The sequence below is a fragment of the Xiphophorus couchianus genome, chromosome 9, assembly GCF_001444195.1.
Source record: "Xiphophorus couchianus chromosome 9, X_couchianus-1.0, whole genome shotgun sequence".
Taxonomy (NCBI): Eukaryota; Metazoa; Chordata; class Actinopteri; order Cyprinodontiformes; family Poeciliidae; genus Xiphophorus; species Xiphophorus couchianus.
Genome location: NC_040236.1, coordinates 15,712,380 through 15,737,123, shown reverse-complemented (window position 1 = coordinate 15,737,123; position 24,744 = coordinate 15,712,380). Strand labels below are relative to the sequence as shown.

Sequence of the window (24,744 nt, the reverse complement as noted above, 5' to 3'; positions counted from 1 at the left end):
ACTGGTTCCAGAACCAGAGCCATGCGTCGAGGTGAGACCGACTATTTCTAGCCGGAACCTCTCGACCTCACGCACTAGCTCCGGCTCCTTCCCCACCAGAGAGGTGACATTCCACGTCCCAAGAGCCAGTTTCTGCAACCGAGGATCGGACCGCCAGGGCCCCCTCCCTTGGCCGCCACCCATCACACAGTGCACCCGACCCCTTTGGCCCCTCCCACGGGTGGTGGGCCCATGGGAGGGGGGGCCCATGTTTCCTCTTCGGGCTGAGCCCGGCCGGGCTCCATGGGTAAAAGCCCGGCCACCAGACGCTCGCCATCGTGCCCCCCCTCCAGGCCTGGCTCCAGAGTGGGGCCCCGGTGACCCGCGTCCGGGCGAGGGAACACCAAGTCCAAGGTTTTCTTTCATCATTGGGGTCTTCGGGCTGCACTTTGTCTGGTCCCTCACCTAGGACCTGTCTGCCTTGGGTGACCCTACCAGGGGCATGAAGCCCCAGACAGCATAGCTCCTAGGATCATTGGGGCACTCAAACCCCTCCACCACGATAAGGTGGCAGCCCATGGAGGAGTATTATTATTCCAAGAAACTAAAAGTTGTTATGCTTCCTTTTGTCCTTTTGTCCTGAAACAGACAGAGAAATTAAAAGAGAAGCCAACCTAAGAGGTTTAAACTTTGTTGTCATGTCCCAGAACCAGAGCTGGCAGAACGGCTCTATTATGGAAAAAATATATTTTGGTCATGATTAAAATCCTGAATATTTTAAACAGTTACATGTAAGTTTTGAAAAAAATATTGGAACAACTATAAATTCAGTTGAAAATTATTTTTCACAGTACCTTAGTTGTTAAACCCTCCCATTATCAAATCATTCATCCAAATGTAAACAACCAATTTATTGTTCTTCAACAGTCTCTGGAAAACAAAAGAGTAAATTGAAAAAAGTCACATAGGCTCATTTAGTATCATGAAGTAATTCAGTGAATTATAAATAATACAGTTTAAAATAGGTAAATAAATCTAAAATGCTCACATTTGGAAACCCTAAGCAACTGAAATTTTCTATGCATGCATTTAAATTTTTACTTGAGGGAATCTTTCAATAAGGTTTCCTCAAGTAAATAGACTGTGCAAGACTAGAGCATTCTAAACAGAATATGTCAAAAATAATAAACATTTTTGTGGGGTTTATGTGGTTTTTCTGATGGTTTGGATTCAAAATTGTTCCTGCGATGAAAACACGGAAAACTGGTTGCATCACCAATGGTGCCCGAACCAGTTTAGCTGAACACAAAACACATCTCTGTCTGTTAAGCCTGAATTTCTTAACCTCCTGCTATTCTTAAACAGAATTGCTTTGGCGGTTACTTTTTATTCTCCTGTCACATAAAGTGCATTATCTAAAGTTACAGAGCCTGCACAATTATTAGGCAATATGGCACCGGGGATTCATTTGCTGTCTACAATGTTATCAAAGCCCAGACCTGTTTAACACACACAGAAAATTGTTGTGCTCTGTCTTTTTCAAAGAAAGATAGTTGTTTCTGTAATTATCACACTGCTACAGGATGCTGACTTGTACAACAAAGGAGCACCCACAACTTCTCAACAGGGACTTAAATTAGCTGTGAAATCTGTGAAGTCAGTGTTGCAGCTTAGGAGGTGGAGTACTTGGATCCAAGTGACTGAAGTTGCTTACAGATCAAGGACTTCTTAAATGAAAACATTGGATTGGTAACTTAAAGCTTCTTCCAGGTCCTCGGTGCTTTAACATTTATACTTAACCTCATAATCGGACTATTCAAAAGAGTTTTACGGTCTGCAGCTTGCATCTCACTGGTTCATTAAAAAGAGAGAACCAGCAGCTATTGTACAAAGAAAACACAACTTTAAGGAATCACAAGAACCCAGTTAGAAAGCATTGCATTCATCCTTTGTCAGATGTGAAACCTTTGTTTATGTCTCTGTAGTATTCTGCACGTAGCAAATTGCTTTTCATAAAGCTATTACCAAAAACTCCAACACATTGTACTAATGAGCACAACTCATCCCAGCACTGTCTGCAGATTGTTTTCATCTTACATTGTCCTCCTTCCTCCACAAAATGTTCTGTTTCTGTCTGCCACCCAACTCCTACACCTCCTCTGGTAGCCACCTGTTGCTATTATAATAAATCCGCCTCTCCTCTTGATTTGCAACCAAAAAGGTCAAACAGTCTCTGGACAGGAACATATTGACCTATTAAGTTACCTCCGAGTATTTATTCAGGATAATGCTTGTTGTCCTCAGGGAACATCTAGCTGAATAATCACATCAAGAGGGGTCCTGTTATGCTCCAGAACCTCTTATTGCCATTAGCAGGGTTTCTATATTATTTATAACCATGCTAAGGATTATCGCCCTGTGTGTTTTCCCCTCACGGACTTTATGGAGCCTCTGGCCACTGATGAATGGAGTAGCTTTTAGCCTCCTGTCAGTCTTGGAGTGTGTGTTCTTTTCATTTTTAGTGCAGTGTAACTTGGTTCCTCCTACAAAGATGGTTTGAGTATGATTTATGGACTCTGCCCTGATCTCTATCCCACTAATGACTGCTGTAAACTGGAGGGAAGTCAAAGGTCACAACTATCTCTGCTGTTGAGATGTAACATAATGTTTCTGCTCATTTCAAGAATTGTTTTGATGATCAAAGCCATTCTCTCATTAAGTCCCAAGTTCCCCTGTTAAGATATTTAGCACACAGCAAAAGAAGACGGATGTGTTCTCAAGTCTCAAAATGCTCCAGTTACTTTAGGGAACTAAATATATCATGACGAAGCATGTAGCTGGCAAGATGCAATGATGTTTTAAAAAATAATCTTCACAATGCTGAGAATGGACGGGCAATATGTAGGAATACATAAATCTCCTGTATTTGACACAAATATAACTTCATTGCAGTCAAAATGAATGAATACTTCAAAATTGAGGTGTTCTCTAACAGCGCTCAACCACCACATCTCACAATACTGTTTTATCAAAAGAGTGAGCAAAGTGCTGACACAGAGATGGAAAAGATTTATTATACCCATAATCTCAAAGCTAGTTTGTATTATGTGTCAAACGACCAGTTTTTGCTGCACGTTGAGTTTGGCCACAGTTTTTATAGAGTACAATAATTTTCCTATTCCCTCTTGGATATTAATTCAGACCCAATCAGGCATTTAAAACTTTTATAAGGGAGACAGTTAGCACACACTAACATCTGCAGAGCTTGTTATATAAACTACAACTCTCCCAAGAACGATTTCTTACAGCATCAGCGATGATGGAGAATCACTGTGATAATGTGCTGAAGATGTAGGTTTTTAACAAAACGGAGACCAGTTTTAAGGTGTCGGATACGTCTAAGTCAAATTTAGTTTAGTTTTTGATACATGCAGGATTTTCAAACCAACTTTAAGGGCACATACTACTTAATTTTGTTATAGTTATAAAATGCCACTATGTGCTTGGAAAATAAATAATACTCGCCTTTAAAATCCGACTGACCTGGATACCTGCAGTCTTACATTCCTCCTAGTAAAGTTCATTTAAATTTAGGACTGCATGGAAACGGTTCAACACAGTCAGAATTCCTGATAAGGAAAGGTATGTGGATTATTAAAACATTAAAGTGGAACAAGACAACTCTGACGATAAAAAGGTGTAGGCTTTTCAAAGAGCCTTCCTGAAACTCAGACCCATAATTAACATGCATATATTGTCAGACAGTACTATTGTGTCTTTGTTCTGGCTCTTTCGGATTGTGACTAGAGTCTTCTTCCTCTTTTTGTCCTTGCTGCTGCAATTTTGGAGGAGTGTGAAGGTTAATAACAGGGACACAATTTCACATAGAGCGTTGGCAATACTCAAATATATTCAATCAACAATAAGCTATCACAAGTGTTACATTAGCACTCTTTAATCTAGCACTCTGGTATCAGCCTTCTTTTCACATCTTCAAGGGACCTTATCTGCATTTGTGATGAAAGAGATTGTCTTATACCAGCTCCATCCTTTAATCCCTACTCTTACAGTTCATTTCAAACGTACCCCTTGGTTCACAAGACAACTATTAGTTGTGCACTGAACAACTCAGGTTTCTGTAAAAAATTGCAATACAGTGCAAATACAATAATTGTAAGTGCTTAAAATTGTAGAGGTTTCGGGCATAAAACCTTGATATAAAACTCCCACCACTGTTACCTCTGCACAAATTGAAGAAGAAAAAAAAAACTACAAAGACAACATAAAAACGAAGGAACAAACTGAGGCACACTGAATATAAAGACAAGCTACTCCTAACTGAGACATGTCATGATTGAAACTCAGCTGTACCCAAAAATAATGAGACAAAGAACAAAGCCCAGAAATCAAAGTCCAGTGAACAATATACACAAAGACCCTATCAGCAGTACTCAGAAAGTAATGATGTGGTAGAGAGTCTCAGGATTTAATAACAGCAAAATGGGGAAAAGAGATGAATTTCTGTTTTGTTACCGAGGTTGAACATCATTCTCACAAAGTGCGTCTTTGCTATTTCTCCATGCATGGGAAAATAAGCATTCTGTGCAAAAAGGTCACTCTTCATCCTTCATTTACCATCCACTCCTCCTTCTCCCTCTCTCCTTCCTGCTCTCTCCCCTCACACGCTGTCTCTCACTTTAAATATGTGTGATGTTACTAAGGCTCCAGGATTTTATGCTGATGTAAATTTCTAGTAAACAGACCTCGGGTCACTCAAGTGCCAGGCAAAAGGGATGAAATTGTGTGTTCATAACTTGGCGGTGGAGGGAATTCCTAGATGCTTTTTTTTTTTTTACACTTGGCCCTGAGAGAGATGGAGGGAGACGATTATGGTTTAACTTAAGTGAAGACACAATGCCCAGAAGAAATGTTTGCTTGCACTGGTTTACATTGCAAGAAAAATATGCTTTTTATGTAATTTATTCCATTGATACAAGAAATAATATTTTCTCAAGTTAAATACAGAAAAGCCCAAACATTCACATGGAATAACTATTGCTTTAAATCTCCTAAACAGTTGCTATTTTGCAGCAGATTGTTTTTCTGATTTTTGTATTCATTCCTACTCAGTGTATGGGTACATATCACCCATTCAAAACATGGCATAGGCTCAATTCATATCTAGTTATGCAGAGTCAAATCTGGCTCCAATTCAACCCAGATCTTTCCGATGAAACCAATAAAACCCAGTCACTCTGTGAGATTCATGTCCAATTAGATAAAAGCCAACCCTGTCCTCTTTGTAATATATTACACTCAAATTGAGTTGATCATCTTATGCCAATTCGTAAAGAGTTATTTATCCAAGGAAGGGTGAGCCAATTGCATAAAGTTGTTGCCGTTGCAGCAGTCCTTCATCCGGACCAAGCATCTGGTGACAGTGGAGAAGAATGATTCCTTTCTGACTGCCTTCCTGAAACATTTTTTGCTGCATTAAACAACAGACATTACCAAATATATTACAGGCATGGAGATGCTCAATACAATTAAATAATTATATTGATATTTATTTCAGCCTAAGTAGCTCTTTGCTATGCTGATGTTGCATACAGGGATAGCACAGTCATCATGAATATGACATCTGTATACATACATATATATAGTGTACATGTGTTCTGTGATGAAATGCTTATAGAGAAGAGCTTTGATGACTTTCTTGATTAATCATAGGGCTTTTTAGGACCATTTTTCCTGGAGGCCTCAGTCTTCTACAGCACGCAGGCTCAAGAACAAAACAAATGTTTTGTTATTAAAGCCTGTCTGAGGGTAAAAAAAAAAAGAACAAATCATATATAGTAGATTTCAAACCACTCATTCCTTTAACAGTCATAACAATGTAATTTAAGTCATCTGTCAATGTGATTGCCAGTCTTTCTTGCCCCATGCTGTTATTTCTCATGCAAGAATTTCACGGAGGCCTTTCTAAGTGCAAGCATTACCAACAAGGCCCAGCACAGTTCACTTAACGTCTGAAAATAGAGTAAAACAAAGGCCTCCTCGATTTCTTCCTTTATTGTCCTCGGTGAACAGAGAGCTGATGTCTACCAGTTTTCTCCATTAATCAAAGCAGATATGTGCTGTCTTTTTAAAGTAAAACTGAAAACGCTTGGATTGAAAAACTGAGCTTGAAAAACTTGGGGGTGATGCATTAAACTAAGATCTTCAAATCTTTGTATTGAAGTTTTAATATATGCAAAAATGAACAGATTTATAAAGTTGATTCATTGGCAACATCATTCTGGAAGACAATAACATCAACAATATCATTGAGATTTATTTCCACGGATAAAGATTGTGATACCTTTCCTGCGGCAGGAAGTTTTTGATTTACCCCAGCAATTATTTAAATATACAATCACTGACTACACAAGGAATACACATTGGATAAGCTGCATACCAGGCGAGTGATGAGCTTGAAGGTTCTTGCTGCTAGTCTGCTCTTGGCTCCTGGTGCAGATAAATCTGGCAGCACACGAGTCCTCTTGGCTCCAAATTCTTCCTCTTCTGAGTCTTTGCCTTTCCGTCTCTCTCATTCCACACATATTTTGGCTTTCCCCTCTGTATTTCCGCTGTGACTCCTTCTCTCTGTTTGGATAGCTGGCTTCTCATATTTCACTTTGATTACACTTTATTTCTCCTTGTGTTGTGTCCGCCTTCACTTTTCTCGCCCCCCGATCTTTTGTGGTGGTGTTTGTTTTAATCTACGTCCTAAATCCCTGTTCCCAGGCTATTTTTCACACTTTTTTAAGACCCGTTCATCATATTCTCCCTGCAGTTTCTTGTGTCATTGCCGAATGAAGGAGATCCGAGGAGCATTGGGCTTTCACCTGTCATTGATTTTACTCAGTCCATAAAGCAGCCTCTCCCGTCTCGCTAATAAGATGATTAGCTCAGTCTGCTGGAAATCTATGAGCTGTCTTTTGGTCCACATGGAGAAAGTGGAACAATCATAAAAATGCTCACATAACATCCTTCCTCGTGTTCCTGCACAGTTTCATGTTCAAAAGCCTGAAGGTCATCAGTGTCTCCCACTCCCTTGCCTGCTGGGAGCTGTAGTTTATTGTTTTTTTTTTTTGTAATAAAAGTTGCTAAACAGTAATAGGCCTTGTCTGTCTTGACCTCAGTACAATATATTTTTAATTATCCACAGAGCATGACTTTTTAAGGTGAGCTAGACTTGAAGTTGAGATAGGGGTCCTATCTCCCCTTGTCAGGCATTGTACCTGGTGGTTTAATTCTCTTTTTTATGAACCATAATCACATTTCATTATGTTAACATTCGAACCAAACTTTTAGTCAACAGAACCAAAACGGATGCAGCAAATACATCAACTCAACTCAATTTCAATGAAGTGTATTTAATGGAGCCAATTCACAACAGTCATCTCTATAGAATAGAATAGAATTACTTTATTCATCCCAGCAGGGAAATTATTTCGCAGTTACAGCAGCATAGAGACAAGACACACAACAACTGAGTATCAATTGTAGACAAAATAAAAATAAAATATAACATGCTGTCAATATAAAAGGCAGCTTAGAGCAGTCCTTGCAAAGATTCTAAAATGCAGATACAGTATGTATATGTAAATATATGTACAGCAAGTGTGCCACAGTGCAGTTGTGCAAAATTGGACTGATTAGTGCAGAACAATGATTTAGCTTTTATTGTACAGTGAGATGGCATGTGGCAGGAAGGATTTCCTGTATCTGTCCCTATGACAGCGGAGCTGGAGCAGCCTATGTGAGAAGGTGCTCCGCTGTCTGTCCACTATGTGGTGGAGAGGGTGCTGTTTATTGTCCATAATAGACAGAACCTTCTTCAGTGTCCTCCTCTCCACCACAGTTTCCAGGGACTCCAGCCTTAGTCCCAGTACAGAGCCAGCTTTCCTGATGATTTTGTCCAGTCTATTAGAGTCGTTGGCTCTGATGCTGCTTCCCCAACACACAGCAGCAAAGAAGATGGCACCGGCAACAACACTGTGATAAAAGGTCTCCAACATCTTGCTGCACACATTGAAGGATCTCAGCTTTCTTAAAAAATAGAGTCTGCTCATCCCCTTCCTGCACACAGCGTCAGTGTTAGATGCCCAGTCCAGTCTGTTGCCGATTACAACTCCCAGGTATTTGTAATCCTCCACCTCCTCCACCACTTCCCCTTTGATCTTTAGTGGCCGTGAAGGTATCTTCTTCCTTCTGAAGTCAATCACCATCTCTCTGGTCTTACTAATGTTGAGCCTCAGGTGATTCTGGTCAGACCACTCCACAAAACTGTCCACCAGTGTCCTGTACTCCCCTCCCCTCCATCCCCTATACACCCGACAACCGCTGAGTCATCAGAAAACTTCTGTAGGTGACATGATTCAGAGTTGTACTGGAAATCAGCGGTGTACAAGGTGAAGAGAAAGGGAGAAAGCACAGTTCCCTGTGGAGCTCCTACGTCACTGACCACCACATCAGACAGGACACTGCCCAGACGGACAAACTGTGGCCTGCCTGTCAAGTAGTCAGTCACCCAGGAGATCACTGAGTCGTTGACACCCATCCTCCGCAACTTCTCACCCAGCAGCAGAGGCTGGATGGTGTTGAAGGCACTGGAGAAATCAAAAAATGTGATTCTCACAGTGTCTCCTCCACCATCCAGGTGCGACAGTGCTCGTTGCAGCAGGAAGATGGCGGCATCGTTACCTCCTAAGTGGGGCTGGTAGGCAAATTGCAGGGGGTCTAGAAACGTCCTCACCTGAGGCCTCAGCTGGGCCAGGACCAGTCTCTCCATGACTTTCATCACATGAGATGTGAGAGCGACTGGCCTGTAGTCCTCTGGGTCGACTGGCCTTGGCTTCTTGGGAACAGGAACCACATGTGATGTCTTCCACCGCAGCGGGACTCTCTCCAGCCTCACGCTCAGGTTGTACATCTTTGCCAGTACAGGGGCCAGCTGGATGGAGCAGGTCTTCAAGATCCGTGGTGTAATGCCATCAGGTCCTGCAGCCTTCCCCTGGTGTAATCGCTCCAACTGTCTCTCAACCTGGCCTGTAGTCACCGTTAGCTGGGGGTAGGTGTTGTTGTCTGCAGTGGAGATGGGGGAGGAGGAGGGTGATGGGGGGGCTCAAGGAGAGGTGGTGTGCTGGAGAATGCCGGTAGGTGGTTTGAACAACTTGGGGCAGTGTGGATGTGTGGGGGGATGGTGGTGGTAGGGGAGTAGCAGGAGGTGAGCTAAACCTGTTGAAAAACTGGTTGAACTGGTTTGCTCTGTCCCGGCCCCCAGATATCAGTGTGTCCTTCCCCTTCATTCCAGCGATGTTCTTCATTCCTTTCCACACATCTCTCACACCGTTCTACTCGAGTTTGGACTCAAGCTTCCTCCTGTAGTTGTCCTTGCATGTCCTCAGTGTCTCTCTGAGTTCAAGCTGGACTCTCCTCTGCTCCTCCTTATCTCGAGACCTGAAAGCCATCTTCTTTTTGTTTAAAAGTGCCTTCAGGTCGCTGGTAATCCAGGGTTTGTTGTTGGAGAAGCAGCGCATGGTCCGGGCTGGCATAACAGTGTCCTAGGCACTTCACAGGAAATGTTTTCAACTAAACTATGCATACCTTTCGATCAATCCTAGTTGTCAAACAGTACGATAAGCTTAGTTAATTATTCAAAGTAGCTTAAAAAGTTTCTATCTAAGGAAACCTGGAAGATTGCATTGAGTCATAGACATCAGATAAAGGTCAAAATCTTGACCTTCTCCTCTAATTGTCTTACGCTTCTCGTTCTTCGGCTCTAAGAGTAGGGTTGTTCATGAATGAATCAAAACTGCCGTGCTGATTGCTGTACATATACTTTGATTATACCTGTTACAGAAATTAATGCAATTCCAAGGAGGTAGATCTCACTAGGAGAAAAGCTATCAAAACTCTGACTCTATGGGGCAGCACATGACCACAGTTCAATTTGTCAAGCAATTTTCAGATACACCCCGATGATCAGAACTGTCCAAGATATAAACTTCAAGCTCCGAGGTCAAAGCCTTTTTTAAACGTATTGTAACTATTGGCATTGGTATGAAGTATAATATCGTACGTAGATGGGAGGACAATGCAGTTTTTATATTTTGGAAAAACTGTGTGCGATCTAATTGCATTACTACCAGGGTGAGATAAAAGTGTTAAATTATGAACATATCGCTTAATTATAGAGTCGGTCTGTTAAATGTTCAAGTTAAGTGAATATGCATTTTAATAAACAGAGCCTTTTTTAGACTGACGAGGGTTTATCTAGTTTTGTATATTTTCATATCGAGTATGAAGCTTTTGAGCCGAATCTTTACATAAAAGTGAAACTACTTTTTTCCATAAAAATCATCAGAAAGTTATTTCTGCCCTGTACAGTGAATATTTCATAAATTTTGTACATTAGAATTATGTCTAAATAGTTTTTCATCTTGAATAGTAACGAACTTTGTGTCACTTTCTTCTTGGTACAACAGGTAAATATCTATGAAGTTCTAGAAAGAATTTGAAAAAGGACACATCATAACAAGGTTTTACAATGTAGCAAAAACCTTTTCAAAATGGAGTCATGCATGACTGTGCCTTTCTGATACAGGAACATCCATGGATTGTGGACAATTTTGTGTATGTGATTTAAAGTTAGAAGTTATTAGCCAAGATGTGTGGAGCTTATCTAAAGTGCTAAATATTTTTGCACAGTGGAGAATGTTTGTATCTGATTAGCTTTGTAGGTCAGGCATTCAGCTTCCAGGAGAATATCAGGTTGTTTCTGCTTTAGGGAGCAGCTTGAGTTTCATTTGGGGAAAATAATAAAAAATAAGCTGTTGGGCTGTACTACGCTCTGTTGGAGTCACAAAAAAGCTGCTGTTTTTCAACCAAGTTCTCTTCCCTCGTTGGGTTCTGACTTCTAATAAAAGCAAGATTTTTATACAGCATCAACCATTTTTACTAGCGAAATTACAAACTGCCTTAAAGCATTAAATAAAATGAGAGACTTGGAGCGTAGATCTCTTTGAGAATGTTTCCACTCAGATCTTTGCAAAATTCATAGAAACCAAAGAATGAGTGAAGTTGTAAAAACTTCAAACCTGCACTAATTATGCAAATCATCTGCTTGGAAGTGCAAGAAGTTGTAAGCCCAGGAAAGCTTCACTTAATTATCGTCTTATCAAAGTAGGATTGCTAATATGTGGTGACACACTGTCATTTCATCATCCCACAGCAGTGACAATTTATTTTGAGCTCTCTTACTTCTGTTCTTAATGAATATCACTTTTGGTTTGCTCTCAGTTTATGTTTTTGGTAAAATATCTGTCTCTTCATCCACTAAATACGAGACGCATTGTTCTGACTTGCTAGCATTTGTGCCAAACATAAAGCGTACAACTTTTTCCTCAGAGATTTTCCACTGAAATAATAGACTTCTGCAGCTGGTAAGGCTTTCACAATTTTCTGCCAGACAAACCTATCACAAGCCTTAAAGACCGGAAGCTCAAGCAAGTTCATTTATGAGGTTAAATGCAGAATTGGAGTTCAATTCGTGGATTGTCTCCTTTAACAGTGCACCATTTTTTTTTGTTCCTGTGAGTTATTGTTATTACAAAGCATATGTTAACCTTGATGAAGCCAGTTGTAATAGATATGAAATCCACAGAAGAAATAGCAGACTTTTATTTCCTGTGAACAGAAGGGAAAAAAAACACTTTGCACTGTAGAATAGTGATAAACGGATTTGATTGGAAATGGAGGATGTTTACATTCATATTTCTTCTGCACAGGCTTTCTGAAGCAAGGCGGCAAGTGTGAAAAAGGATTATATTATGCACTATTGCATTCTGATACCTTTGCATAATAGTTGAAACCATCTTGTTAAATATTTTAATAAAAAATTTTCCAACCTACACCACCCTACATTTCCCCCCATTAATTTGGCTGCATTTCATTACCAGGCTCCTATATCTAGGACATGCATAATCTTGGCTTTCTTTAAACCCCCATTTTAGTCCAATTTTTCTTTTTTTTTTTCCCTCTTTCTCCTGCAAGTCCCTCACAGCGGTGTTACAAAAATACATCATCAAGGCTGAGGGTTAAGGCACAGTCAGAGCCAAACCGCTGCATAACGAGATGGTGCTGAAATTTTAAAAAAGACTGAAAGAGAAGAGAAAGCAGGAGACACCATGGCAACTGTAATAAGTAACAAAAACATTTCAGAGCTTATCAGTGTTTTCATTTGATGATGATGTGTTCTTTTTTCATGCAAAGCACCAAGACCTGTGAAATACAGGGTCACCGTCTGTAAGCAGCATCTAATTTAACACCGGAGACATTCTTCAATCCAATTATTTCCATTCATCCAATATAGCTGTGTGCTTTAACCTGACTTGACTGTGTTTTCATTGAGGTTTTACTTAATAGAGTAGACATTATAGATTTTTCAGCTAATTTGTAATGTAAATCAGCAGGAATGAGGAAGAATTTCACTTAGTGGTACTTAATGATCTCTAACAACTAGGGGTCACAACTGGCTTAAATACCAAGATATGTTCAATTTTATACTGAACTAAATTGAAAAACATAACTGGTCCTTGTTTGTCCTTTGAGCGGGGATGTCCTGTTTCAAATCTAAGTATTAGTTTGGGGTCCTGATCACTGCCGCCTTGATTGATTTTTTTTTTTTAAGTAGCTGACTGTAATAAACCTCTGATCTTGGTTGTTGCAGGTGTGTAAGTTCCAGTCCTGCATGTTTTAGGTATTTCCCTTTCCTAAAATAGTTAAATAAATAGCTGAATTATGTAATGTTTCATCTCCTAATTACCATCGATTTGATTCAGGTATGTTAAATCAAAGGACAATCTAAAACATGCAGAACATTGGTTCCCAGGAACAGGAGTTGCCCTGCTAACCCCTGTCCCCCAGAGGCTATAGTTTTACATCAAAACCTGTAATGGTATCAGATGTTTACATTATATCACTACGGAACATTTCAGAAAGTGTTCCTTGCATTTTCTAATTGAAATAGTTCAAACTAAACAATGTAAACTAAATAAGTTGGTATTTATCAAGGTGGTAGCGAAAGAGCTCCATAAACAATGTGTTCCTCTGGCTAACTAAGCCTAAAATGAGGCACTTTGAGGAAAACGCTAAGCAGAAAAGGCTTCAAGGGGCAGCAGTAAGGTAAAAAGGGATCAAAGCATTGGTGACTTACGATGTGTTGTGTGTGAATATCTGTAATAAATATTGCAGATGTAGAATTAAGAATTGGTTTTGGCAAATGCTAAATATTAAATACCCCTTGGTATAGGGAGAATCACATTCCTATTGTGGCATCTTGTGCTCCTGCTGGTTCAAGATTCTCATTTTTATGTTGTAGCTCAAGTTATGCTCGACAAGCAGTTGTTTGCGATTTATTTTAATAACATCTAGCAGTAACTTGGCAACCTGGCAAGTCTTATAAATGAAGACCTTCCCTGACTATGCATGTTAAAGCTCTGAAAACAAAATCCCTCCTCAGTTGCTCCAACTGTGCATTTACCTCAGACAGCGTTGTTTGTCTGCTGATATTTTCCATGTCCTTGAAGCTCATATTGTGTGCCAACTTCCATATGAACAACAACAACAAAAAAACCATGTTGACATTTATAGTTTGAACACAGAGGTTTGTGACACCCAGGTGTTCAATTAAGAGTTTTACTTCAAATGTTAAATTGGAGCCGCGATGTGCTGTGACCAGTGTTAGTATGCTGAAGTACAGCTTTTACCTCACATAGATGCCTCTGAAGAGACTTGGCTGGTGCTGTTTGTGATAATTACAGTTTTACACATGCACACTAAATATCTCCCTCCTACATTTGGTTTATGACTTGTGTATCTACTTATTCTGCTGGCCGGCAAAATCCTATAGCCCAGGGTGTCTAATTATACAAATCGAATGCATACTGCCTGACATTTAGTCATACATTTTTAATAGGTGAAACAAAAGATTCTCTGATTGGATATACTATCTCTCTGACTCCTCATCTTCTCTTTGTGTGTGTCTTATTCAGTCTCACTTATCTCTCTCCAAATCTATCACTTTCAAGCCAATGACTTTCTTTCTTCTCAGTGTGACTCTTTAACCTTCACCTCCTGTAATTTTGCTTGTGGGTGTTGAGTAATTAGCATGCCTCCCACTTTTATTCTGGTGTCAGTCCAGGGAATTTGAGAAATGTCCCATAAAGATTATGTGTCTTGATAAGGTTATGTCTGTGACTCCATTAAAGAGATGGGCTGCACAATGGCTGTTTGTATCCTTCGGGGAAGACTGAGAGCATGTGAGAAAGAAACTTAAAAAATGACCTCAGATGGAAAGCACATTTCAGTGGAGAAAGCTTTTATAGTCTTTACTTAGATAAAAGAAGGAACATTGCTAGGATTGAGTCTTGCAGTTAAAGTAAGTAAAAAATATAGATTGTTCAAACAGGACAATCTTGTTTTTTTAAAGAAGCGAGTTTTAAAAAAAAGTTGATGTTGTATTCATCATAACCCGTACATTTCTTCTTCTAATGCTTTTTATTTAGTAGTTTTATTCATTCTGTTACTGGTGAATCATTAAAGACTTAGACTTAGACTTACTTTATTGTCATTTTGCATGCACAGGGTGTATACAGAACGAAATTTCGTTGCATACGGCTCAGAACAATGTTTGAGGTTCCAATGTTATGAGGTTACTCCAGAATAAAATAAAATACAATATAAAATATAAATGTAAATATAAATATAAAATATAAAGTGCAGGAATGACAGTAAGATAGAAGTTATTTAGCTCTGTATATGTGCAAGGTATAAAGTGGAGACCAGTTTTTGAGTTCAGTCCAGTTAAGAGTTCAGCAGTCTGATGGCAAGTGGGGAAAAAACTGTTTCGGAACCTGGTGGACCTGCACCGGATGCTGCGGAACCTCTTTCCAGAGGGCAGCAGGGAGAACAGTCCATGGTGGGGATGTGAGGGGTCACTGATGATGTTTCGGCCTCGGGACACGCAGCGCTGGGATGAAATGTCCTGAATGGAGGGAAGGGGGGCCCCGATGATCCTCTCTGCTGTCTGCACCACTCTCCTCACGTTCTTCCAGTCGGAGGCGCTGCAGCCTCCACACCCCACAGAGAGGCAGCTGGTCAGAATGCTCTCTATGGTGCTTCTGTAGAACGTCTTGAAAAGAGATATTATGGATGTACAAAGTATTCTTGAACTGATTTAGTAGAAATAAAAACTTAATTTACTGAATTTATGATAAACTAAGATATTTTTATCAGCAATGCCTTTTTTTCCATTGACTAGGACAACTCTGTATGTTTCACTAATAAGCTGGAAATGGTGTGTTAGAGGATTTTAGTGTTAAAAAAGGTCAGAACAACATTTTTCAAATATGGATGCTATTAATGGCTTATCTGACAACCAGATGCGTGGAGATACTTAAAGCCATCTAAGCAATTATCTATGCAAGCTGTTTGTAACATCAAGGTAACTTCAAAAGCATAATTTGTTTGTCATTTGATTGTTCAGATTGAAAAATAAACATATTTTTCAATATAAACATTTAATTTGATTGTGCTCTGAACCTACACTTCACTATAGCCATTAAATTATTTAGCCAGAAATTTGCATTTAACAAAACAATGAATGAAACTAATGGAAAACAACAAGCAAAAAGTAATGGAAAATAAAGAACAGCTGGTGTCATATATGAAACTCTGAAGTATTTGACTTTTCCAGCCAATATCATTCCTTATTACATCTTTCTTTGACCATCCATAAACAGTAACTAAAAGGGATCATTGCTGGGAATTAAGACAAACCAAAGGAAAAGCAACAAACAAAGCTGCATCATTTTATAGTCAGCACAGATTGCTTTAGGAGTCACAAAAATTGTCTGTTGCCACCTAAAACCTACTTGAAGTAGCCAGCATAGGATGATGTTTGGTCTAAATCCTTTTGCCTCTGTTACAAATGGAAATCTTAAAGCCAGGCAAGATGTAATTATTTTTTCTTTTATGGCTGTGAGTTTGTGACTCTAGCTGGAATTCTGCAGCAGGGCAGAAAAAATGAAGCAGCCGCTGCTTGTATATTTGTTATGCGAAAGAATGTGCTAGCACTGTTCAGTGACCTTGCAGATGCTTTCATCGTTGCAGGCTTTCTATCTTACAGCTGCTGAGGTCCATTGATCGTGACCTACAGATTTGATAACCACTAATGCATTTTTTTTTCTCTATTCAGTCATTTTTGTTCTACTTGTGTTTCCATAACTGAGTAGACCAAATAAAATACTTTTAACACGTCTCTGGAAAAAGACTCCACATTTCTGACTGTGCCATTAATTCAAGCGAAAGCCTACTTTCACCATCCAGTGCTGCATGCAAACATGGGGCCTGCCAGCATTAATTTAACTTAAAATCTAATGTAACAAACAAAAATATTAACATGAACATGATTTTTCTTTTTCATCTTTTTGCTTGGTAAAATTACTATTGTAATTTTTCAATATAAACCTTATATATATAAACTATTGAGATTATATCATTAAGAAAATAATGTAAACTTTTCACCCAAATAAACAATAGATGGTGTAAAAGAAAAAAAAAAAACACCACATTACCTTACAGCCTGTGGCAGAAGTACTAGTTATTTAGGCTACATTTTGATTGGATCTATGGCCTAACAAATTCTAATTTTTAATTTTCTTAGCAAAAAAAAAAAGAAAAAATGATGAGAATAATTATTTCCATGAATGACCAGTACAGTTAGTGAGACCTTAGTGATCTCCTCAGTAATTGGCTTGAGAGAAAAATAGGACAAATTAAGGATTAGGATAGAAGTAGGAGAAACAGAACTTATTGTTAGTGGCAAAGTTTCATCTGGAATTGTCTAAATATTTTGAAAATCATCATGATTTTACCTTTTAATGTAAACCTTTTCATAAGCCGATTACACCCCTGGCGTTCAGCAACTCTCCAAGTTATCCACTGTTCAGTAATTTGCATAAATTCACACAATGCACATCTGTGACCACAGTGAAATGCCTCTGCATTTTGCATAAAGAAATTCAGCTTTGGCTATTCAAATTGTGAGATGTTGCAATTGTGCACGACTGTAAGAAATGTTTTGTGTTTCCAGTGGTTGGAATGGAGACTTTTAAATCTTATTACTCGATGAGAGGAGGAGTGCTCATTTTCAGGATTCTTCACATTACTGTGTGTGCAGTTTAAGTGAAAACACAATGTGATGCCTGCAGTGGATGATAGACCTGACACGTTCTTAAAGATGAGTCAGTAACAGCTTGACAAAGTGCCTTTTGGAAACACTTTGAGTCACACATGTGCTTTTGAAGCAAAATTGCAGTATCAGGATGTAGAGGCTGTGGTCAGCCACTTTATATCCTTTGAGGTTTGTGGCTCAAGTCAGTAGCAATCCCAGAAGCTTTTCTCCAAAGAGGCAGAGCTGAGGAGTTATTTTCTAGATTGATGGTGGATGGTAGCTTCATTTAGGCATCATTTGTATTTCCACATGAATTACATCGCAGAACCTATATGTACCTCAGTGCTGCTTGATAAAAAAAAATAAAAAAAACACCATCAGTTTAAGCCACTCTGACAGAGGGGTGATTTGTGTCGCTGGAAGGCATTTAATTTAAGTAAACCACCTCTTCTCAGTCGCTTTCATATCCTAGATAATGCCTGACGTCTGGAGCGCTTCACTCACTCTGCTCCTTTGGAGATTTGGTTTCATCCATGTAAATGGCATATCTCTCTCTCTCTCTCCCTCCCCGTCTCACCCGAGATCTTTAGCCACTCCTCTGCTCTCATGTGTCTTACTCAAAGATGTGTCATATTGGTATGATGTTCGATGCCACAGTGATCAGGCTGCATTCAGAGCTGACTAGACTAGTTCCACTACAGAGGATGTCTTAATCCCTGAGTTGGAGTGGCCACTTATCTCCCTGCACATCTCAGCATGGAGATAGAGGAGATTTGGGGGTACAAAAAAAAAAGAAACGTCAGTACGAAGAACCAGCCTGATTGTGTTGTAGCTCAGTGTTGTGTTTTACTCATTTATTTAATTTATTTTCGTATTTGTTCCCAGAATCCGCAGTTGTGTTGCGATGGCGGCAGGGATCTCTCACTCCTTGTTCCTGATGTGTTGGATCCTCCGAACAGCCAGCCTGGCATTCCCAGAGGAACCCGGACCCCTGAACTTCATCCCCACTGAAGGTAATGACCTCCTGGCTTTTCTGTCTTGTAGACTCTTATTCCCTTGTGTGCACTCTCTCACAAGACACAAAGTGGGAAGCTCTGGACTGCAGCCAAACACGCATGGTGATGAATAGAGGGGGGTAGGGGTACGAAGAACGTTCGTGGTGTAGGTCATGCAGGTCACAGAAGCTCTCACACGAAGGGTGTTGACTGCTGTCCAGGTCAGGAGATTTGGGGCCACGTTCAGGATTGAGACCATGCGTGTAAGAAGGGGTTCTCAGATTCATAGCTTCCCCTCACCAACATGCGTAGATCCTCAGGAGACGCAGCTCCTTCAGCGCTCAGACTCTGCGTCTCCACGGCAGCGTGGCAGTCTCCAGCTCTGACCAGACTTTGATTGATTATAGTTCGATAATGGTGACTGATGGCTTCCCAACCGAGTCCAGACCCTTCCTAAGCATCAATACAGAGCAAACATTGTCAGGCTACTGAGCTCCACACTGGATCAGCTGAATTATAGTGGGCGGCTTTCATCAACAGCTCAAGTCTGAATAAAACAGTCAAAGAGAAACATACATTGTCTACAAAAGAGAGAAAAAGAAAATACACTATTAACTTACAGATTTGGAACCAAACTGCACACCATGACCACGTTGCAATTTATCTGAAACAGAAAGGCAAAATTTGCTAAAAATCAAATTTTTAGCAATGCTGCTAGAATAACATACATTGCTTATGAAAGTTACAAGAAAACATTTGTTTATTGTTGTTTTGTGATAGTCTCTTTTGCTTAAGTCTACCTATCTTTGCAACACCAGGATAACACATTTTGATATTAGGTGATTAAAAGGCCAAGCTTTCTGCTCAGATAGTGTTGCATTTATAAGGATGGTTACCTGCCAAAACTATAAAGGTCTGTGTTTCTTTTTTCTTTAATAAATACTTCCAAACAGCGAAATCTACTTTTTGTTTATTTTTTAAGGTTCTTGGACTTATTTTTAACCTTGGTACATGTCGTCCCATATCTTGCATAAAACAGTACAAAATGAAACATAATGATTGAAAAATATATGCTATAGCAGTTTCTAACAAAGGTGTTGTAGAAACTATTTTCCTTTTGATTGTAATCAGAAGCACATGTACAGCTGCTTCTCAGTTTCACATGAGAGATAATGTACTTTTTAAGGTTTTGCACAGAAACATATTACGTAATATAAGTAACATGTGAGATTATCATTTGTAATCTCCAGCAAAAAAAGTCACTCGCTTTTACATGGAAACCTTTTGATCAAGAACTATAGCTACATGTGCTGGTTACAGGTTGCAGCATGTTGCGCAATGAGAGATTGCAGTCTTACACATCTTTTATGTTTCCCAAAGTTATACCTCCTAATCTTGATCTAATGAAGCAATGTAAGTATTAGAAATACATAAGGGTTTGTCTTGTGCAAGTGGAAATATACCATTATCATGGTTAGGAATGATGTATTCATTCAGGGTTATTCTGCCTCATAAACTACATCCTGGTTGTACCAGGTTGGACACTATTTTGGTTCCAAAATTAAGTTATTTTTTTTAGCATTTATCACCTTTGCTGTCATGCTGTACATGCTAGTATCACTAAGCCACTGCAGATTTGTTAACTGCACATCCATGGTGTGAAGCTCCTGGTCCTCTACATTGCTAAGGTGCTGTGTTGCAATGAGATCTTGGTACTTGGTACTGAGGAGTCAAAAGTGTGCTGAAATATCCCCCACTCTATTACACCACCCAAACTATTGCTACTGAACAATAGATAGATTCATGGCTTAATGCTGTGTATGACAAATTCAAATTCCGGCCATTCCAGCTGAGTGTTGCAGCTGAAATTGAGATCAGGCAACATTTTTGCAATCTGTTATTGTCCAGTTTTGGTGATCTTGTGCAAAATGTAGCCAGAGTTTCCTGCTAGTTGAAACGAGCAGCACTCGTTATTGTCTCCTGATGTCGTAACACATTTGCTTCAAGGTCTAAGGTGTTTAATGGTGTTATCCATCCATAGTTGTAACAAATGGTCACTTGAGCTACTGTTGTCTTTCTATCATCTCAATTCTCTTTTCACATCTGGCTATTTTCTCCCTTTCTTCCATTCTCTGCTAAACAGAGAGATGTTTGTGTGTGAAAAATCCCATCAGATCAGCAATTTGTGAAATATTCAGACCATGACATCTGGCACCAACAACCAGTCCAGTCAAAGTGACTTCAATTCTCTTCATTTTCAATTCAGATTCATTTTCAGGTTTTAAATTCAGTAAACTGTTTTCATGACATCTAGGTGAGTTCACAGTCTTAAAAACATCATACGGGTTTGTTTTGCTCAACAATGGCCTTCAGTGCATATTAAGTTATATCTAGGCATACAGTTTACGCATAAATATAGAAATGGAAACATTTTGTATCAGCAAGTGATACCCATCTTTGTTTGTGATAAGAAATGTTGGTAAACACTCTAAGAAAAAGGATGAAGTAGAAAGGTTAAAAAGATCAAGAGAGATCAGCTGAGTGTAGAGGGGGATATAAAAAAGTAATGACGGTAGAGCAGAGAGATGATGAAAGGATGTCAGATGCAAACTTTCTCTCTGCATCTAAGGTGAAGGTCAATGCACATAGCTGTACAGATTCTTAACTGTAATCCAACCTATTTAAAAATAGCTCCCTTATTTTCTGACATTTTGTATCTTTTCTTCCTTCATCTCACTACAAAGTAATTTTTCCCCTCAACACAAAGAATACAGTGTCCTCTAAAATACAGAAGATGTTGATGTTTGCACATTCCTTTCTCAATCTCCATTCAACAAAACATGGAATAAAAAACTGAATCTTGGAGTAAATGAACCATTCCTCTAAAATGAATCACCTGCCCAAGCCAGTAAATGGAAAGACGCAATGTTCCATTTTATGATGAATATTTCTTAGAAATGCTGAACTTTCAAGCCAAGCCTTTTATTGTTCAGTTTTCATTGGCAAAACTGAATGTTACTTTAAAATCAATTATGTGTTTCTCCCTGTTGTTGACCAATAGTGGTAAGAAGATACCCCGTGTTTCTGGGTCGACCGCACCAAACGTGGCTCAGACAAGAGCCTCTGCACATCCAAAGGATCATCCAGGTCAACCGGACTCTCTACATTGGTGCCAGGTACAAGAAATGCCAACACACACACACACACACACACACACACACGCACACACACACACACACACACACACACACACACACACACAGTTCTATGTATCCAATAACCAACTCTATTTTACGGTTATACTTGTGAAATTTGTGGGACCTTTGACATACAACACAGTGACTTGGTAAACCTTCTACTCATGTTAAACTGTGTTGCATTTCCACTGTGTTACATTTCCAAATTTCTATTCATGCTATTGGGATATTATGTGATTGTACAGGAAAAGATTGCACAAAGTTTCAAATTAGTTTTACAATTTAAAATTCAGAAAACTGTGGCAGCTTGATCTGAATCATTCCTTTGAAGCTCTGGCGATGTTTTTGACATTTAAGGGTCATTATTATGCCAGAACCTCTGCCCAGTCCCAATACCTTTTGCAAGATTTTTTGGGGGATGGCTTTTTTGCTCCATCTATTCTCTTATAAACTCTGACTAGCTTCTCTTCCCATGTGAAGAAAAAGTATTCCCACAGTATGATTCTGCCACCACCAACTTTCACCATGGGCATTTGTGTTCAGGGTTATGTTCAGTTGAGGTTTTCTGCCACACTTATGCATATGGAAGGAGTCTTCATGGCAGCACAGAGTGCCTTTAAAAAGTTCTCTATTTTTGACGTTCTTCTGTAAAGGCAGTTTTGAGTGTATGACTAACTTTTTGCTGACAAAATATGAAAGCATCCTTTGTCCGGATGAACACAATGGCTTTTTATGTGGCAGAATATGTACATTACATTCTGCACTGCTGAGTTGTTTATTTTCACAAGGCTTTACTCTTTGAGTTTTGCTTTTTTTCCCCTCTTCTTACGTTTCCTGTTTTCACTACTGTCTTGAGTGTGCGACTGCAAGTGTTCTGAAATGTTTCATCAGTTCAAGTCTAAAATATCTCTGACATCTGACTGCACATAAGTTTCTCCAAATCAAAACTTCTTAGGCCTTCAAAGAACAGCTGTATTTACTCTAAGATTAAGTTATGCACAGGTAAAGTTTTATTTATCTTATTTTGTGAAAGAACTTGATTGAACCGGATTTTATTTATGGGGATTGTTAAAGTTGGTTTCAAACGCAAAGCGCTCTACACATGTAAGACTGTTTATTAAAACCATTAATCATTTTCCACCAATTTCCCACTTATGTGCTGCTCTGTGTTGCTCCTGCTACGTTAAAATCCAGTAGCATACATCAAAATTTGTTGTTTTAGCAACAAAAAACTGAAAAGGTTCAAAGGCATGTAGATGTTAAAGAAGATGTAGCTCAAATGTTCAGTTTCGTGCCGTGATTGAATTTTTCAGCAGGTATGTCAAGTATCAATACCTCATTTATTGGTATTTTATTCCTCACAGTCATTAAATGTTATTGGATTACCCAAACACTTAAGCAAACTGCAGTGTTAGCATTTATGTGAAAGCTTTATGAACTGTTAAATCTTACCCTTAGATCCACCTCTGCACAGCATCTTGGCCAATCTGATATGAGAAGGCAAAACCATTATTTTTCTACAGTCACTCAGCTTGTGGAAGCCCATATGCATGAGGTTTCAACCCTGCTGAACCAGGAGACTTATGTTCCTCCCACCTTGTCAGGCAGTGACGAGGTGTGACAAACATGCAGGATTCTAAAGGGCTGTATTTTACCTCCAGTTGTCATCTTTTCCTCACCCCAAGTATGTTATTCTCAGTGACCAGTGATCCTGCAGAAACACAGTAAGTTAGACTAAAAGGAAAACTCAGGCGATGTTGAGCAAAAACATAGTGGTGCAATGCGAACGACTGTAAGTAGGAATAGTCAGACAGGCTTAGGTTCTGCATTTGAGCAATATGTAAAACTGCACTGATTTAATCCCCAATAAAGAAAGGTAATGGTCGCTAACCGTTCCTTAGTGACACGGTTCTTAAAGTCACAGCTGTTGTCAGACTCCTCTCACATCCTCACAGTAATAGAAACCTTGCAGCCTTTAAATGTTAAAATAGGTGTTAGGAGCCAACTAACCTTTCACACGTCTCATAATCTGTCGTAGCCTATCCAGAATAATGAGTGCGGTCCTTTTCGAAAGGACATGTGTCTCAAATCGCAAATGCCACTCCTCATTTACAAAAAATCTGGGCCAGTCCGGGTGCACCTTTTCTTTGACCAACAAATGGGAGGTCAAGTATGTTCTTGTTTTGTCTCAGTGGAATGATGTTCTCCACATGTGTATAAGTCTGTGGAATGTGCTGATCTTGAGCAAACCGCCGCCATGGTGGTCAAGACTGAAGGCAAAGGACAAACAGCTCATTGTAGTTTAAATGGCAACAGTACATCTTCAACATCTGAGAAAACAAGCATCAGCTGGACTAAATTTGACTGGATAAATGGTATTATAATTCAAACCACAATCTACTTTTCCTGATCAAGAAAAAGAAGTTGGTGTTTTCCAAAAATAAAGAGACGCTGTGGTTGAGGAAATGACCTAGTCCCCTGCCCCCGGCTGGTCCCACCTCACTCCTGGGACATGGTAGTAAATTTATCAAACTATGTAACATGGTTGCAGCCATTCTGTCTGCACTGAGACGGTCCATGAGCTAACACACGCATGTTTTTAAACAGACTGCTAATAAAACTGTCTGAGGCAGCCAAACCTACTACTGTCTGAAGCTCTGTGCTAAAATATAACCAGAACCATGAACCCTGTTGCAAAATGTTCACTTTGATTTACAGCAGTAACATTTTTTACTAAGCAGGTAATGGGATATCAATGTTTCTACCAAGCTCATGATAGTAAAATACTCTACTGCCTCAGCAGCAATAAATATGAGGCAAGAGGGCAAAGGTATAGTAGTTTTAAAAAAATACCTGGTTACGGATTTGTTCTTTTTTTTTTCCATTTGGTCACTTAATTTAGCCACGTTTGTCGATGTTTAGTCATGAAGAGGCTGTTAAAGGTCACACCAAGGCATCTCAATCTGATTTAAGTACAGACTTTTACTGAGTTAATCCAACTCTTCTTTTTTGTAGCCATTTGTTGCAGGATTTGCTGCAAATCATTGTTCTGCTGCATTTATGTGCAAGTTCTGCGGATGCACATAAACTTAAGGTCACAAACTGATGACAAGACGTTCTTCAAGGATTCATGATTCCACCAATAACAGCAAGTTATCCAGGTCCTAAGCAGCAAAGCATCATTGCTTTTGTTTGTTTAGTCCACAGAATACTTTTGAAACGTTTTGCGGATTATTAAGGTGTCGTCTTTTGTTTGTTTGTAGATTTTATTTATTCTTTCTGGTCAGAAGTG

General features: G+C 39.4%; 1 protein-coding gene across 1 annotated transcript in view; it reads left to right on the top strand.

Moving 5' to 3' along the window:
- Nucleotides 1-24,744, top strand: part of sema6bb (sema domain, transmembrane domain (TM), and cytoplasmic domain, (semaphorin) 6Bb) — a 183,217-nt gene that overhangs the window by 70,222 nt on the left and 88,251 nt on the right. Inside the window, exons 2-3 of the mRNA XM_028027955.1 lie at nt 18,146-18,273; nt 21,317-21,431. Of these exons, the coding sequence (XP_027883756.1) occupies nt 18,165-18,273; nt 21,317-21,431 (224 nt within the window). The 5' untranslated portion in view covers nt 18,146-18,164. The remainder of the gene's footprint in view (nt 1-18,145; nt 18,274-21,316; nt 21,432-24,744) is intronic.